The 16539-nt window shown below is 38.9% G+C and overlaps 1 protein-coding gene across 6 annotated transcripts in view; it reads left to right on the top strand.

Moving 5' to 3' along the window:
• Positions 1-16277, top strand: part of CCSER1 (coiled-coil serine rich protein 1) — a 626891-nt gene extending 610614 nt beyond the window's left edge. For 5 of the 6 annotated variants that reach the window (XM_039710732.1, XM_039710731.1, XM_039710730.1 and 2 more), the window contains one exon: positions 13689-16277. In XM_039710732.1, the coding sequence (XP_039566666.1) occupies positions 13689-14168 (480 nt within the window). In that variant the 3' untranslated portion in view covers positions 14169-16277. The remainder of the gene's footprint in view (positions 1-13688) is intronic. The other variant, XM_039710734.1, reaches the window with a different exon arrangement.
• The last annotated feature ends 262 nt before the right edge of the window (positions 16278-16539 follow it).

Raw genomic sequence — 16539 nt, forward strand, 5'->3', positions numbered from 1 at the left:
CAGGCTGGAAGTTCTTCCTTGTAGCTGTGCCTCCCGAAAAATGAGGAAAGGGAAAAAGAGAAGGGCAAGGTAGAGAAAGATGAAACAGGGATACTTCTTGAACCTGAGTTTTCCCAAAGCAGCAATGTACTGTGCATTAAGGGATAACTGATTGGGGTGGCTGGGCTGTGTTGCAGGGCTGTGTTGGAGGTTTGGGGTAATCAGGCTTGGTGTAGAGCTTCTGCATTTCATTTCCTTTCCTAGCACTATGCAGACAGATGTCAGCATGGCAGTTTGTCTGCTGAGAAGTGTGTAATTATTTCTCTCTCCATGAGGAGCCAGGAGTCAGCTGTTAACCTGTTTGGCCCGTGGAGGTGAGCTGTGAGCCTGCTCTGACAGGGTGCCTGGGAGCTGTTTCTTGCATGTGGCAGGTACCAGTTGGTGGGTGTCCTACTGCTTGCCAAACCTCCTGAGCTTACTCCTGGCTCTCCATGCAATTGCTCAGCCAGTTGGAGGGAAATGTAATCTTGGGACTATCCTGGCAGCTGTAAGATAGATATGTGTTAGTACAAATAGGCTGAGTTGGGTTCCAATGTGCTCCAGTGCCCCAAAAGTTGATTCATTATATTCTGGTTGAGAGGAAAATGTTTGCAAATTGCGCTTTCCAAAATTTCTCCTTGAGATCCCTAATAAGACAAGGGTGCTTTTTCAGCACACCTAGTTGTATAGTCATCAGCATACTTGCTTTTACTCCAGGACACCCTGCTTAATCAAGCTCTCTTTCTACAGCTGAGGAAGGTTTTACTTTGGGACCAGAGCAAAGAACTGTCAAACTAGTGCCTAAGCATCTTCCACGTCACAACAGAGATTATGTTGAAGAGACCAAAATGTAGATGACATGCACTAGCTGAATACGTGGAGGCAGATGAGTGGGTGTGTGCCCTGAATTAGAGAGTATTCCCTGTTTCCTGCCATGATTACAAAATTAAGGGGAGCAATTTGCCAGTGGCTGAGAGGCAGAAATCCAGAGGGGAGATAGGCAGCTTGTAAGATATCCCCTCCCAAATAATCATCACCTGTGCGTGGTAAGCATAGCCTACAGAGCCTGCTTCGGGCTGGAATATTCTGGGAGTTGTTTGTGTGTGCCTTATAGGTTTTTAGGAGTTGGTGGATGTCAGTCAAATGTGAGACTGTCTTTTATCAATCCTCAAGGTGTGTGGTTGAGTGTGTGCACTCACACTGTCCTCCTCCATGAATTTCAAGCATTGCTCATCTTTTATCTCTCCCTGTACAGTTAATTGGAGTGTCGGGATGTTGCCTTAGACAACTGTGCTGTTTGGTTACAGTTTTCTTATCCAGCTTGTAGCTTTCCTGAGTTGAAGCACAGTTTTGTCTATATTGACTCAAATTTTAGCTGTATTGGCTAAATTTTTAGCCAGTTTAAGTGTTGTTGGTACCTCTCAACCAGAAGGCTGATTCATTGCCTGTCGATTACATTAAACTGATCCTTTGCAGGTAAGCAGCCATTTAAAAATATGCTGTTTTGGCTGTGAGGGAAAACACTGAGAGCATCTGCAACAATAATAACACTGTGAAATTGAGGAATTAATCTTCAAAGGGATTTCAGTTTGCAGCAGAAAATCTGATAGTCAGGTCAGAGATCTCTCCTCTGGAGAGTGCTTTGAGAGCTATTTGTTGCTTGAATGGTTTGACTGCAAACCATGCAGGTCGTGCCACTTAAGCTGGTGAAAGCACTCGCCCCTTGGAAAAGTTTGTATTCCTTGCTAGATTTAGCTGTAAATTCTTCTGGTCTTATTTACGACAAAGCACTACTTCTGAGGTTCAGCACTGGTGCCAGTGGTGAGCAAATAGTCTGTGATCTTTTTTTCAAGTGAAGAACTAACATAATGGGCTGTAAAGAAAAGAAATTGTAAACTTTTACAAAGAAAGAGTATACTGTAACAGGCAGTGCCTTCCTATGTGCTTCATTACAGAAAGTTGGAGGTATAATATGAAATATAATCTTGCTAACTTTCCCTAGGCTAGGCATTGGAATAGAGGAGAAGAAATCAACGGAAGTGTTCCAGTATTTTTGCCAAATTTTTTTATGTCAGTTCTCCTAGAAGAAAAGGTAAAAAATAAAATTTCAGTGGATGTTTTTGTTTGATTTTGTTTTCTTTTGTTCATTTTCCCTTGCTGAGTTTGTGTAATATAGTTTCATGCAGAATATTTTTAAATAACTGAGGGTTTTTTGTTATTTCCCTCATATTTCCAGGAAAGTAAGATAGAAAGGAAAGTTACTTTTCTAAGTAACATGATCTTGGCACTGTAGGTTTGGAGTTCTTTGAAGTTTTGGGCTCTTTCTCATTTGAAGGCTCTACTGGGTTCCTCATGGTCATGCATCCTGTATAATCATTTGTGTAAGGAATAAGGCCTTCAAATCATACATCTGACTGCTTAAATAACTAGAACTTTCTCCAGACTGGCTTAGCTCCAAATCCAACCAGCACTTTCTCCAAGAATTGCATATTCCCAAATGTTTAGACACTAGTCCCCTCTGCTCTGTAGGGACATTATCTCCTAGCAGCACCTTTGTCAGCAGCAACATGCCTACTTTTTCTTGTTCAAATACTAATGTAGAATTTGTCACCAAAATATAGCAACATTTCCAGTAAGGACCTGGATAGCATCATTCTAAAAATATTTTAGTGAATTAAGAAGAAATAAGATACATTCTCCATAACTCCTAGTCTTCTAAATTATGCTATAATTCCACCCCCTATTCTGGATTACCTGATTTCACCAAGAGAAATCTATGGCTCCCACTAAAGAGAAGGGCAAACAAGATGATTATAAGCGCATTTTCTGGCCTTAAAATACATGAAATAAATGAAATTGTTTTTCCTTGTTAGAGTTCATTTTCCTGAACACTGAGCAGTGTGTCTCACAATGAATGCTGTCCTGCACTAGCTGGGTTAAAGAGGGCTGAACTGAATGGATCCTTAGAGAGGTATAGTAAAAATGCTGTCAAATATTTTTCTTCTTTTGTGTAAGCCACTAGTGTAGGCAGAAAGAGGTTATTGCATGTACTTATCTGATGGGTTATTTTACCTATGTGAAACTTGGTTTGTCTGAAATGACACAGTAAGGGAAATTTTCTATCACCGCCAGCTATTGGCAATTTAGAAATGTTAAGAAGATAAGGTTTTGGATATTTTTAGAACATAATGGATTGGTGACAGCCAGCATGGCTTTGCTAAGGGCAAATTGTGCCTGACAAATCTGGTGGCCTTCTATGACAGCATTGCTATTGGTTTAGGGAAGAGCAAGTGACAAAAATCTACCTGAGCTTGTGCAAAGCATCTCGTATTTGTCCCACATGACATACTTGTCTCTGAACTGGAGACACATGGATGTGATGGATGGACCCTCAGTGGATAAGGAGTTGTCTGGGTGGTCACACTCAGAGCTGTGGTCAGTGGCTCAGTGTCCAGGTGGAGCTCAGTGAGAGTGGTGACCTCAGGGGTGGGTGCTGGGACCAGCCCTGTGGAACACCACTGTCAGTGACTGGGACAGTGGGATTGGGAGCCCCCTCAGCAGGTTGGTGATGACACCAAGCTGTGTGGTGTGGCTGCCACCCTGAGGGGAGGGATGGCATGCAGAGGGACCTGGACAGGCTGGAGAGGGGAGCCCAAAGGAACATCAGGAAGTTCAACACGGCCAAGTGCAGGGTGCTGTGTGTGGGTCAGGGCAATCCCAAGCACAAACACAGGCTGGGCAGAGGATGGATTGGGAGCAGCCCTGCCCAGAAGGACTTGGGGGTGCTGTGCTGGTAGGTGAGAGGCTGGACATGATCTGGTAATGTGCACTCACAGCCCAGAAAGCCAAACGTGTCCCGGATCATGTCCTGCATCCAAAGCAGTGTGGGCAGCAGGGGAGGGAGGGAGGGAGGGGATTCTGCCCCTCTGCTCTGCTCTGGTGAGACCCCAGCTGCAGGGCTGCATCAGCTCTGGGATCCCCAGCATAGGAAAGACATGGACCTCTTGGAGCATGTCCAGAGGAGGGCCACACAGATGATCAGAGGGCTGGAGCACCTCTGCCATGAAAACAGGTTGAGAGAGTTGTGGCTGTTCAGACTGGAGAAGGGAGCACTCTGGGGACACTTAAAGGGGGCTTAGAAAAAAGAGGAAGAGTGACTTTTTACACAGAGAGGTTGTGACAGGGCAAGGGAGAATGGTTTTAAACTATAAGAGAAGATATTTAGACTAGGTATTGGGAAGAAAATCTTTCAGAGGGTAGTGAGGCACTGAAACAGATGGTCCAGAGAAGCTGTGGATGTCCTATCCCTGGAAATGTTGAAGACCAGGTTGGATAGGGCTTTGACCAACCTGGTCTACTGGAAGATGTCTCTGGCCATGGCAGGGGGGTCCCTTCTAACCCAAATCATTCTATGGTTCTGTGATTACATCATTCAACTGCAAACACTGTTTTGTTAAAGCAGCTTCTCTTTCACGTAAATCAGTTGTGATGAATCCTTATGGAGGTCACATTTCCTTTATAATTACTTCTACCTCTTGTCTGGGAGTCCCTTTCTTCTCTCTGACAAGATTTTCTTGCTGTAAATATAGTTGATGCTGACAGATGGAGATTAGAGAACAGAATTTATATGTACCAATTCGGTACCAATAAGACCAAAAAAATATTGAGGACCAGGTTGGATAGGGCTTTGACCAAACTGGTCTACTGGAAGATGTCTCTGGCCATGGCAGGGGGGTCCCTTCTAACCCAAATCATTCTATGGTTCTGTGATTACATCATTCAACTGCAAACACTGTTTTGTTAAAGCAGCTTCTCTTTCACGTAAATCAGTTGTGATGAATCCTTATGGAGGTCACATTTCCTTTATAATTACTTCTACCTCTTGTCTGGGAGTCCCTTTCTTCTCTCTGACAAGATTTTCTTGCTGTAAATATAGTTGATGCTGACAGATGGAGATTAGAGAACAGAATTTATATGTACCAATTCGGTACCAATAAGACCAAAACATTCTCAGGTCATTGGTTTAACAGAAAAAGGAAAAAAAGAAGTAGAGATATTCCCCATTCCTAGAGAATCCTATTTATTCTTTTGCTATTTCTAAGATTGCCAATGACTTAAAAAAAAAACCTAGGCATGGAATGATTCACTCAATGTAAATTTATAACCATCATAGTTAGTAAAATCTTTGAAGAAAATATTTTAAGGTAAATTTCTCTATTATGAATGAAGTCTGATTCACTGATTATTGTCCTATGGTGCAAAGTTCATACAGATTTTTTCCCTGACTGAATCCTACAGCAGGGAGTCAATATCTTTCTGGAATAGTAATGCTTCATCCTGTCATAGGAGTCTATTTCTTCATCTTGTTCAACACAATAAACCAAACAAGTTATGGCTAGGGATTGATTATAGTTATGTTATAATTTTTTTGTCCAGCCACAAGGAAAGGCTTAATTACAGAAATTTACTTTTGGGATTAAAAAAAAAAAAAATCTGACTACTTTGTGATATTTCATTCCTAAAACAGGTGCCCTCATATATAGATATTAAAGTAAAAAAAAAAAAAATTGCCTTTCCCTTCAAGACTGTCTTGGTCTCAGTAATCTTATCATAAAAATAAAAAGTCAAGCCAATTTAAGGCTAATTAGGATCTCTTTTCTTGTCATCGGGATAAAATTTGCCCTTTGTGTTAGTCTGCTGATTTTTCCTTTGCAGACTGTTTATTGACCTGAGGGGCAGTGTCGCCGATTAATATGACAGTAGCTGATCATCATTTGCCAATGTATGCAATTTCCCTTGCTGTAGTTATAAGTTCAGCCCTTATGGCTTTCAACAGTAAGGATGCTAATTTATGGAACTCATTTATGAAAATTTAATAGAAGGAATTTTTATTGTTGTTAAATAATGTAATGAAAAAAGACGAGTGTTGGCTAAGTACAGTCCATCTGGGGTTAGTGTGTTCTTTTATGAAAAAGCAAGCAGTGCTTATTTCAGAAGGCAGACATTCATTAGAAATCTGATTTGTGGAATTCACTAATTGAAAGCTAGACAAGAAAGTCCTGAACTGAAAGATAAATATATATGATTATTTTCTTCACAGAAGTTAAGGTATAAAAAATATACATAGACACAATTTGAGACCCTATAATATGACCAAGCTATTAAAGCAAAAGCCTCACATGCCAAAGTATTAGGATTCTTATCCTAAACATAACATCTGTAAGCAAAATAGCTATAGTTTTACTTTATTCTCCTAGAAGTATTTTTCAGATACTGGGCAATATAGGAAATAAACACCTGTACAATGCATACTAAAATCTTCCTGAGACTACCACTTCTAAGGCTGCTGTCTCCTGGTATATTATCTAACGGAATACATCCTCGTGTGAATTTAGTTTTATATATGAAATTTCTAATACTCTGGGAAATCATGCTAGGTGATATTAGACTAAGAAAACATAAGTGTATAATTGGAAACTCAGTAAAGACTAAGCATGTATGTGTTAGTAGTTGTCAAAGGTACTTGCCACCTACAAGTCAGTTTTAACTCAGATCATCTACAGGTACAGTAATCAGGTTTTGGTGATCACATGTCAGGCCTGAGGCTAAAAATGGACTTTACATCCTTCAGACAGCTGGTCATCAGTAAAATGGGCAAGGCACAAGGCAGAGATCCTCAAACAACTGATTATGTCTGCATGGCACATCAAATGCTGTACAGGAATACTGGCTTGCATAGCAATAAATGTCAGCTGAGTAGCACACGCTTTCAGAAGGGCTAATTAGCACTTGTGCAGTTTTCCTGCTAGTAATTCCAGAGCAAATTCCTTTAGTGTTTCGTCAAGACCTTTGTGTCTTACTTCACTGCCCACGCTGCACAAACTGCGGTCTTTTGAAGTGACCCTTGTGTTCCCATGGACCCACTTCTCCTTTCCCATCAGTTCATTTTGCACTAGTTATGCCACAGAGGACCTTGGCTGTACACACCTGTGCATTTTTATATGACTGTAGCTAAAAGCATGGCATAAGTGGCCCTAATTTCTCTTGGGTTGCACAGAGTCAGTGAGACCTGATGTGCTGGGTGAACATGGGGCTTATCCAATCCCCTGGAATGCAGCCTGGGAGGTTTAAGGGCAAGTTTGACTTGGACATCTTATTCTAGAGTCTGCTGCCTGTAACCAAAGGTGGAGCCTGTGCATGAAAAGAGCTAAAGGAAGAGATTCTCCTCATTGTTGGCTGCAATAGCTGTGGCTGCCCAGAGAACCTGAGGGGGCATATAAGATCAGTAAAAAAGATGCTAAAGGCTTCTGTAGAAGCAGAAGTGTTATGAGAATTGCTGGAGATAAGGGAGCTAGTATTTGCTAAAGATAGGATGTTGCCGAGATTAGGGATTTAATAGATTTTTTAAATGTGTGTAAAAGTCCATTGGATCTACAACAAAAGAAAAGTTTGTTGTTTCTCATTTTGACTTTCTGATCTTGGGGAAGGTCTTAGATGCAGTCTGAGAAACATAAGATTTGTTATTTCACACAGAATGTCCTGCTGTTTGGTAGTTCTGTCATTGAAGGATCCACACTATTTACTAGCTTTTATTTTCATAAGTATTTTTGGAGATATTAAAATTTTAAACCATAGTGTGTAACATGGTGTACTTAGTATCATCTGAATTAATTTTGTAGTATTTGTCAAGGATGTGATTAACAGCTCCAAAGTTCCAATTGTTTTACTTGGAAGGTGTGGTAAACAGCTGTAAAATGCAGAATCTTCTCTTTAGCTTTACTTCCGCTTAACCCTTGCAATGCAGTATTGAGAATGCAGAGCAGTGATTTCCTGTTACTAGAAATTAATGGGAAGTCCTTTGCTGTTTTCTTCCTGCTTTATAAAACAGCACTACATCTTTTACACCTTGATGTCTTAACTGTGCATTAGTACTCAGATAAATACGATTTGTCAAGGAGAATTCCATGTTGTGAGAAGATGATGATCTTTTTTAAGCACTCAGTCTGTTACCTATCACACTGTATCCTCACTACCATAAAATTCTTTTAGGATATTAACTCACCTCTATAGTTAACTTATTTTCCATTTGCCTGTTTGTTTAAATGGCCTTATGGCAAAGAGACAGCATTTTAGTATCTCATAATTTTTGCTTTCAGTAAAGAAATTTACGTGTTTGAAAGGCAGAAAGAAAAATGTTTGTGATTTATGTTGAATGCATTCATTTTATAAAGGACAACAGTAGAGCTGACAAATTGATCAGCAGCTGGTTCTTACCCATAACATGTTGATACAAGTCCATGCCTTATTTTGCCACACTGGACTTTATTTCTTTCATTTGTCCTGTGTTGCCAGAAGGCAGCATCTGATGTACAATAGATGCAGGTCTGGATTGTAAAAGCTACACTCTCAGTCCAGGTGCTACTGAAATCAATAAGAGTGAGTGATTTTTAAGAGTCTTGAATGAAGAACAATTACCTGCTGCAGCTAAATTACATTTTGTGTTGAATCATCTCTAGGCTGGAAGCTGGTAAGCACAAAAGTGAGGAGGTGTAGAAATTAAGAAGGTGACATAGTGACAGATGTGGCATATCAAAGCACTGAGTTAACCTGTGTTTTGGTAAATTAGATCTGCACTTTTATAAACTGTCGGAACTGCAAAAGGCATCTGAAGGTGTATAAATTCAAAAGCATCATGAAGGGCTTAATCCTTTCCATCCTTAAAAGAAATATAGAGCTATAGCACCTTGTTTTGTGTCTGTACTCTTTTATGTTGCTTTATATTTTATGAGTTCTGGGCCAGGCTGTGAATTGGGATGGCTCTGCAGCAGGTGCTGCAATCCAGCTGAGACCTGACAAGGACCAAGGAAGCCATGCTGGGCCATGTAGTAAATACTACATTGGAGAACACGTTTTACCTTCCTTGTGTATCAGCAAACACAAAATAATTAAGCAGTAGAAAACATGATGGAATCAAAACGTCTTCAGGTTCCTGTCAGAATAATTGCTCTCTGTAGTGTGCTTCCATTAACACCTCTGAAAGTGTAAAATCCTTTGGGATGGTAAAACCATGTTCTTGAGCTACAGCATTGTTTGGTTGTCAGGGTGCAGCAGGTACACCGATGAGAGCATGTTTTGTTTGGTTTTATTCTCTATGTCTGTTGTCACAATGATGTATTTAAGAAAGTTGCTGTACTTGGAAGAATTACATTGTAGCCATCTAAGACTTGCAAATGCCTCTGGGCACAGACATCTTAAAAATCTGTACCCTTTTTGGGGTGTTTTTGTAATTCATGTCTTTCCCATCATTTTTTATTACTACTTTATCACCAGACAGTCAGAAACAATATTCATTTTCAAATGTCCTGCAGCAGTGTTGTCTTGTTGTTAACTCTTGTCATATTTCACTCATTGGCTTTGAAAATGGAAAGTGATGAATGGCTGCAGTGTTTTGTTTATAACGTCTCATTCTGGAGCTTTCTATAAAAGTAGTACATTTTCATTACTTGCCACTGGGATGTTGAAGGGGCTTGGGGATTTTTTCTTAATATAAGAAAAAGTTATTGGGGATAACTTTTTCAAGATATTTAGGGATATATTAGGGATAACTTTTTTCTAGACTTAGAATCACAAAAATGAACCCTCAAAAAATTACGGAAAGAGTATTTTAAGAATATTAAGTTCCCATTTTGGTTCAATATTTATTTAGTGCTAGTTTGGAATAATCAAACCTAAATTATTTTGAACTTTCTTACACTTATGTACCTTAAAACAGAAGTGATCATGATACAAACTGACTAAAATTCTACAGCCAATCAGATTTTAATATTTTTTTTCCTTTTTTTAGAAATAGACTCAAGCATAAAGGCATGCGCTTCTTGTGAGTGTGTTTAATATCATCAGGACATTCAAATCCAGATGTTTGCTCAAAGGTTAAGACATATTTGAAACAACAAAGGAGGCCTTTTCTTTCTGCTGCATATATTTAAAACGGGCTACTTTTGAAAGAAATTTCAGAACCCCATTTGCATCCTAATTGCAGCCCATTTCCTGAGTCCACAGTTAGGCAGACTGTAGAGTGGCATTGGGGATTTCTGGGGCAGAGAAATTGTTGGTTCTAGCTGAGCTACTGGAAAATAAAAGGGAAAAAGATGAATGGATTTCTTGCTTCAGCAGCCACCAGCTGGCAGATCGGCTCCTTGGAGCTCTGCCAAGCAGCAGTTTACAGCAGCCCTGCAGCTGCTCTAGGCTGGGCTGGAGCACGACTGGCACCAAGCCACCTTCAGCTTTGGACAAGGACTCAGCCTTGGAATTGGCCGACAGATGTGCTGGGATTGTGGCTTTGCTCGCTCACGTCTGATGCTCAGAGAGTGCAGTTGGTACCTGAAAGTTCAGCGCTGGGAAATTCGCGTTAATCGCGTACAGGAAGATAAGGAGAAATAGCTTAAAAATAAATGTTTAACTTTCTCCAAAGTTGGTTTGGTTTGGGAGTTTTTTCATATGGCATGTGTGGATTTTACTTTTGTGCATCTCATTCTGGGACATTTTTCTTATTTTCCCCAGTTCATGAGGATCCAAAATAGCTGCAAAATGGACCAGCAAGAAAATGTGGTTGCACTACATTCTTTCAAACTAAATTACCTGAATTAATCAAAAGAAAAATTAATTTCTTTCAATCCTGTGTGTTTCAATTTTTATAAAAATGTTAGAATCATACCAAAAAATAACTTGCATTAAAATCAAGGCAGGACTGGACTTTCTATTGACTATATTTTCGAGGGAGAATAATGTTATTAGGATGAGGAGAGAGGACAGGATTTCTTCTTGATTTTGACTCCTATCTGACAACTGTTCTCTCTCTTCCTGATTGGAAGCTGTTCTTCAGTAATTTATCATAGATACCAACAATAGTATTGGGTTTTGGCAGTGTTTCATTAAAGTCTCTGCTTATTTGATGTGTAACTATGCATCTGATAGAATGAGTCTGTCTTTCCTTATTAACTATCTTATTGTCTTATTGCTGGGGACAGGGCCAAACCAATTTCTTAAAATTATGATGGCACATTCTGAATATCTGTTGGTGTTTATATGTAGGTGGATTAGCTCTTAATTTGTCACCACCTGTATTTGTTTAATTATTCAATAGGAGGGGAATTTCAGCAAGTTAGAGTTTCAGAGAACTAAGACCTTCCCTAACCACATGTTTATTATTATCTATTGATACATACACACACTGTCTCCCCCATCAGCCAGCAACCAGAAGCCAATATTTCATAGACCTACAAACCAAGCATTTATTTTCTAAATTGAAAATATTTCAAGTGAAATATAACCTTGATAAGGAAGAGAAAATAAACACTCCAGTGCTAGATAGTCTTAACAGTTTTTCATCAAGTTAAAATGCAATAGGTGACAATAGGTAACAATAATCAACTGAATTTAGATATAATTTTGCATTAAAAATAATGAAAATATTGTGGGCAACTAGATGAATACGAATGAGCAATTTCATGCTGTGGCCAAATAAAATCACTAGCCTCCTACTGGAGTAATTAATAAGAAGCAGATGAAGAAGTCCCTCATAGGATTAATAGCATTTGTTCTGCTTCATAATGGTGGGGGATTACCTTGATTACTGTACTCTTGAACCTTCTTACTTCAAGGAAAAAATTGTGGAATTACTGAAGGGGATCTGTACAGAAGAGAAGTGTGAATGACTCAGAGTCTAGCAGATGAGTCCTATGAGAAAAAGTCAGTGTTGTTTTTTTTTATTCTAGAGCAGAGAGGATTAAAGGGTTGCTTGACAGCATTCTTTGAAGACATAAACAGGTATTCAAGATCAAACAGCAATTCTTTCTTCATTTTCATGACAGAGAGAGAAGGAGTGGTCTTGAAGCCAGAAAGATAGAGTTTAGACATTAGGGAGATCTTTTCCAAAAGTAAAAGTAATGTAGTGAAAAAATCTTAGAGGAGAAGGCTGTACAAGTTACATCGATTAAGGTCCTTAACAGATGATTAAGAACCGTAAATGTCCAGAAGTTCAGGATAGACTGGAGGTTCCACAATAAAGTTCCTCTAAGGTTCTATATAAATCTTTAGCTTTTTGAAGATACAGGGTGACATATTGTAACTCCTGAATCATTCCCTTACAACAAATGCTTGTTTTTGACAGGGCATTAAATTTTACTCTTGTCCCAGTAGGAAGATTATATTTACTAGCATGGAAATAAATAATTCATAGATGGATGGATGGATGGATGGATGGATGGATAGATAGATAGATAGATAGATGAAAAGTGATGGAATTTACAGATAGGTGCTCCCAAGAATGATACCCTAGGAATTAAATGGAATTTCATTTCAACACCTATGTGCTGCAGATATAAAAACTGAAGTAATTTTTTCCAGAAGAGTTCTACTCCCATTTATAAATCTGTGTGCAATCAGCACTGAATAAAGTGGGAAAAAATGATGTTCCAGCCCTAATAATTTTTTTTAAGTATCATCTCTGATGCCTAAAATGCACTGCAGTCTTTATACCCAAACCTGCATATGACTCTGCGTGGAATCGTGACCATTAGCCTGCAGTAAAAAAAGGGTTTAAGCTGTGAATGTTGACAATATCATTCTTCTGTGCTGCTTAAAATGGAAATGGATGTGAAGTGATACAATTAATTCTGAAACAATATATATGAGTTTCTTGTGGAATCATGGAAACACCATGAAATATTTTTAGCCAAATATTGTTGGAAGGCTTGGTAATATTTTTATTCTCTCAGCTTTGTTCTGCAACATCAGAACCCATATGTCAATGTCAAGAAGCTGCTCCTGTGTCCTTTCAGAGTTCTGCTGCAAAAAACCTGTAAGGAGTCAAATTGGACTTGTGTTTCAAATCAACCAGTTGCTTTAATCATTCCCTGGGAAAGGGTGCCATCATCTCCTCCCCAGTCAGGTGTTCTAGGGACAGTATGAAGCATCACACCAGGTACACACTGAAAGTCTGCAGTGATCTGATTTGCCATGCAAGAATAAATTACCATCATTTCAACAAAATCAGATGCATGCATGCTTGCACAGCATCAGAAGTTGGTAACGTGCTGGAATCCTTCCTACATTGTATTTTTTTCCAGGCAGCTGAAATAAAATTTGTGCTCTTCTCTAGCATGTTTTTGACTTGTAAATACAGAACAAGACACCTGGATTCAAAGGACAGTGAAAATTGTACATGTTCTGAGCTTAACTGAGGCATGAAGATATTTACAAAATATGTTCTTTATGTTTTGTAAGGATTTGAGAGTATAAAGTGTTGAACTCTATGAGATCAAAATTCTGTTTCTTTTATGTGAAATGCTTTTGAAAATCTGCTTACAATTCATGAAAACTTCTTATCCATTTATTATGTTCTGAAAAAAAATCTTCCTTTGATTTAAACTATTTTTTTAAGGAAAATGCCCAAATCATTACTTGTAACAAGCATTTTTCAATCCTTGTGCTATTAAACGTGAATGAAGTTTTGGAAGTTTTACCATCAATTGGAGTCATCTTTCATTTTAACCTGCCAGACCCATGTGCTGATCATGTGTAGTGAGGAGTGGTTTATGTATACTCCACACCATTTCTCTACTGTGTTCTGTTACTAATACTTTTTGTTTTGTCTTCTTTTGTTTCCCCAGACTACATATCCAACCAGAATGGTGAGCCAAAATCCCAGCACAAGGGACAGAAAGTCAGCACTTACTCCCACCGAGGACCCTTTTAGACAGGGCAGCCAAGCAGCAGCATATGAAAGCAAGGGCTGTCAGCTGTCTAATTTGTGTCTGAGCAGCCTCCTGAAGGAGAAGGAGATCGTGGAAGCCATCAAACACACTCGAGGCACGTACGAAACGCTGGCCTCAGAGGCCGCCCAGAACGGTTTGGCTGTCACAGCCCCCAGCACAGCAAAGCCAGCACCCAAGGCCGACGGCTTCCCCGTGTTCTCAGGAGCTCCAAAAGACCCAAGTGCTGTGCCTCGGCAGCACACCACCTTCACAGGGAGACTGGGACAGCCCCCCAGGGGACCCATCTCTCTGCACATGTACAGCAGAAAGAACGTTTTCCTCCACCACAATATACACACGGCAGAGCTACAGACTTTAGGTCAACAAGATGGCTAACAAGGTGCTTATTTTCTTGCCGTGGAAGGAGATGTACGTCCCTCTTGATTAAAGAGGGATCTAAGCTCACCTAGAGCTCTGTCTTCAGTTCTCATCTGCTGCTACTTTCATGTGAAAAAAAAATAAAATAAAAATTTATCTTTGTCTGTAGGTTCCATATTTTCCCACCTTGGACTGAGGCAAAAGGATGAACGAGATTGTTAAATAACTGGGCTGATTTGTCATGCAGAAGTCACCATGAGTTTAATAAATGGGGCCATCCAGCTGGCACTGCTAGTCCAATATTGGCTAAATATATTTTACCCCTCTATAAGTCACTATGATTTCCTGAAGTTCTAGAAGATTATCTTAAATTAAACCTGTATGTTTAATAATATTACTGTTAAAGTAGATGTGAGGAATAAATAGATAGATAATTAGTAAACCCTCTTGAATTTCATAGAGATTAGGGAAATAAGGAGTCAGAAATCTTTAAGAACCCTCTTTTTACACATTTTTTTTAATACAGTGAAATTTGGTAACTTACAGAGTGTTACCACTTCCTGTATGTGTTTCATGCGTGCCTCATGCTACAAGTGGAGGAAGTGATTGATTTTCCTCTAACAGGTTCATAGAGAGTTGCCAGGTATTTGAGTCAGTAAATTGGGTCCCAGACTGAGGATGTCAGCTTGTTTCCTCAACCTTCCCTTCCTTCTTCATACTTCTGTTTAACTATATCTCTTTAAGTGTTTCTGTTCTATGAGGGCATGTCAAGTTGTGGTGATCTTTGTGCTTTACAGGTACTGTAAGGCACTCATGATGCACTGTGACATTCTGCTGTGTAATCCATCCTATAATTCCATTCCACTTCCCAAACCAAAAGTGCGTGAAAGCCTAAAGTAAGAAATCATCTTATTACCCAGGCCGAGCAACCTGCATCAGTCATCATTCCTGTGGGCTGTATCATCTGCACTTAAGGATTTGTTGGGTTAAACCAGCTCAGTGAGTTTGTTACTCTTGACATGTGACAGGCAAGTGAGATTAATTTATTGCCTGGTCTCAGGGGAGTATGAAATCATCTGACCACACCATAGAACCTGGAGACCTGGCAGTTGCAAAATACCTGGTTGTCCCCTCTCAGAGGCTTGGGAACCTTTTGGTCCAGTTACTCCAAACGTGTGGCATATGTGAAACATGACACTTGGTTTACAACCTCTCTGATGCAGGGTAGTCTGAGTTGTAATGGCACGTGCAGTTAGCAGTTTAAAAATAATTTGGCACCTTTAAGTATGATTGAGGCAGATCTGAGACAAGTCACTTCTCTCTTTAACCAGTGATTAATAAGGAAAGACAACGGTGCAGCACATTCTCACACACAGAAACAAGCCATTGTGACTTAACAGATAGCATATAATGAAAAATAAAGCTTCTGTTAGCTACTAAAAATCTGCAACTTTTAAAAGTTTAGTCACATAGAGTTTATGAAATGAAGACAAAATTTTACCTAGTGTTAAATATATCTGCTTCACTACTTAATATTTGGATTATTACAAGGAAATTATATTAACAAGTCTTGCTTAAACTAAGAAAAAAATAGACTATTATCTTGGCAAGTATTCTGTAAAGTAATTTCAACCTGAAATTTCAGTCTTCTGTTTATTGAGGATTTTATTTTTATTAGAGCAGAATTTATTACATTATCCAATATTGAAGAGAGCAGGTTTTGTCTAAATATTCTGTAGTGATAATTTTGAGTATCCAGAGATGGATAGATAAGAACCAAGACAAACATTTGCCAAAATTCTTCATGTTCATGTGTGCATTGCTGCTGCCAAAACAGAATGTGCAAAAATTGCAAACACAGCTTTACTGAATTAACTCTGGGTATTCAAGTCTCCCAGTCCTGCATTGAAACTCATAATTTAAAGTCTACCAAACAAGTTAAAAATACTAATAAGATAATTTCACTACTCAGAATCACTTCTTCTTCTTCTTAGCAATATCTTAAAGTCATGGGAGATTGAAAAAACAATTCATTCTTGCTATCAATTCATTTCAGTGTTGCTCATCTCAAGAGCTCATGTATGCAATTCAATTACAGATCTGTAAATAAATTAAACAGACACTGTAATCAAGGAATTTTTTCCAGGATACAAATGTACTGTACTACATTAAAAAAAAAACAAACAAACAAACAAAACAATACCCTCTTTTTTTTTAGGTCATGTACTGTATTACTGTATCTATAGTTGTTTTTTTCCTGGGAAAATGGACTTTTGGATTACACTTTATTAAAAAAATCCATCTATGAACTTCAAAAATAGCATTTCAAATGCTACTATTTTCTTGGAGAATCTTTTATAGAGCTGAAACTTAAAAAAAAACTGGAAAA

Source organism: Passer montanus, unplaced genomic scaffold (assembly GCF_014805655.1).
Source record: "Passer montanus isolate IOZ18808 unplaced genomic scaffold, ASM1480565v1 scaffold23, whole genome shotgun sequence".
Lineage (NCBI taxonomy): Eukaryota > Metazoa > Chordata > Aves > Passeriformes > Passeridae > Passer > Passer montanus.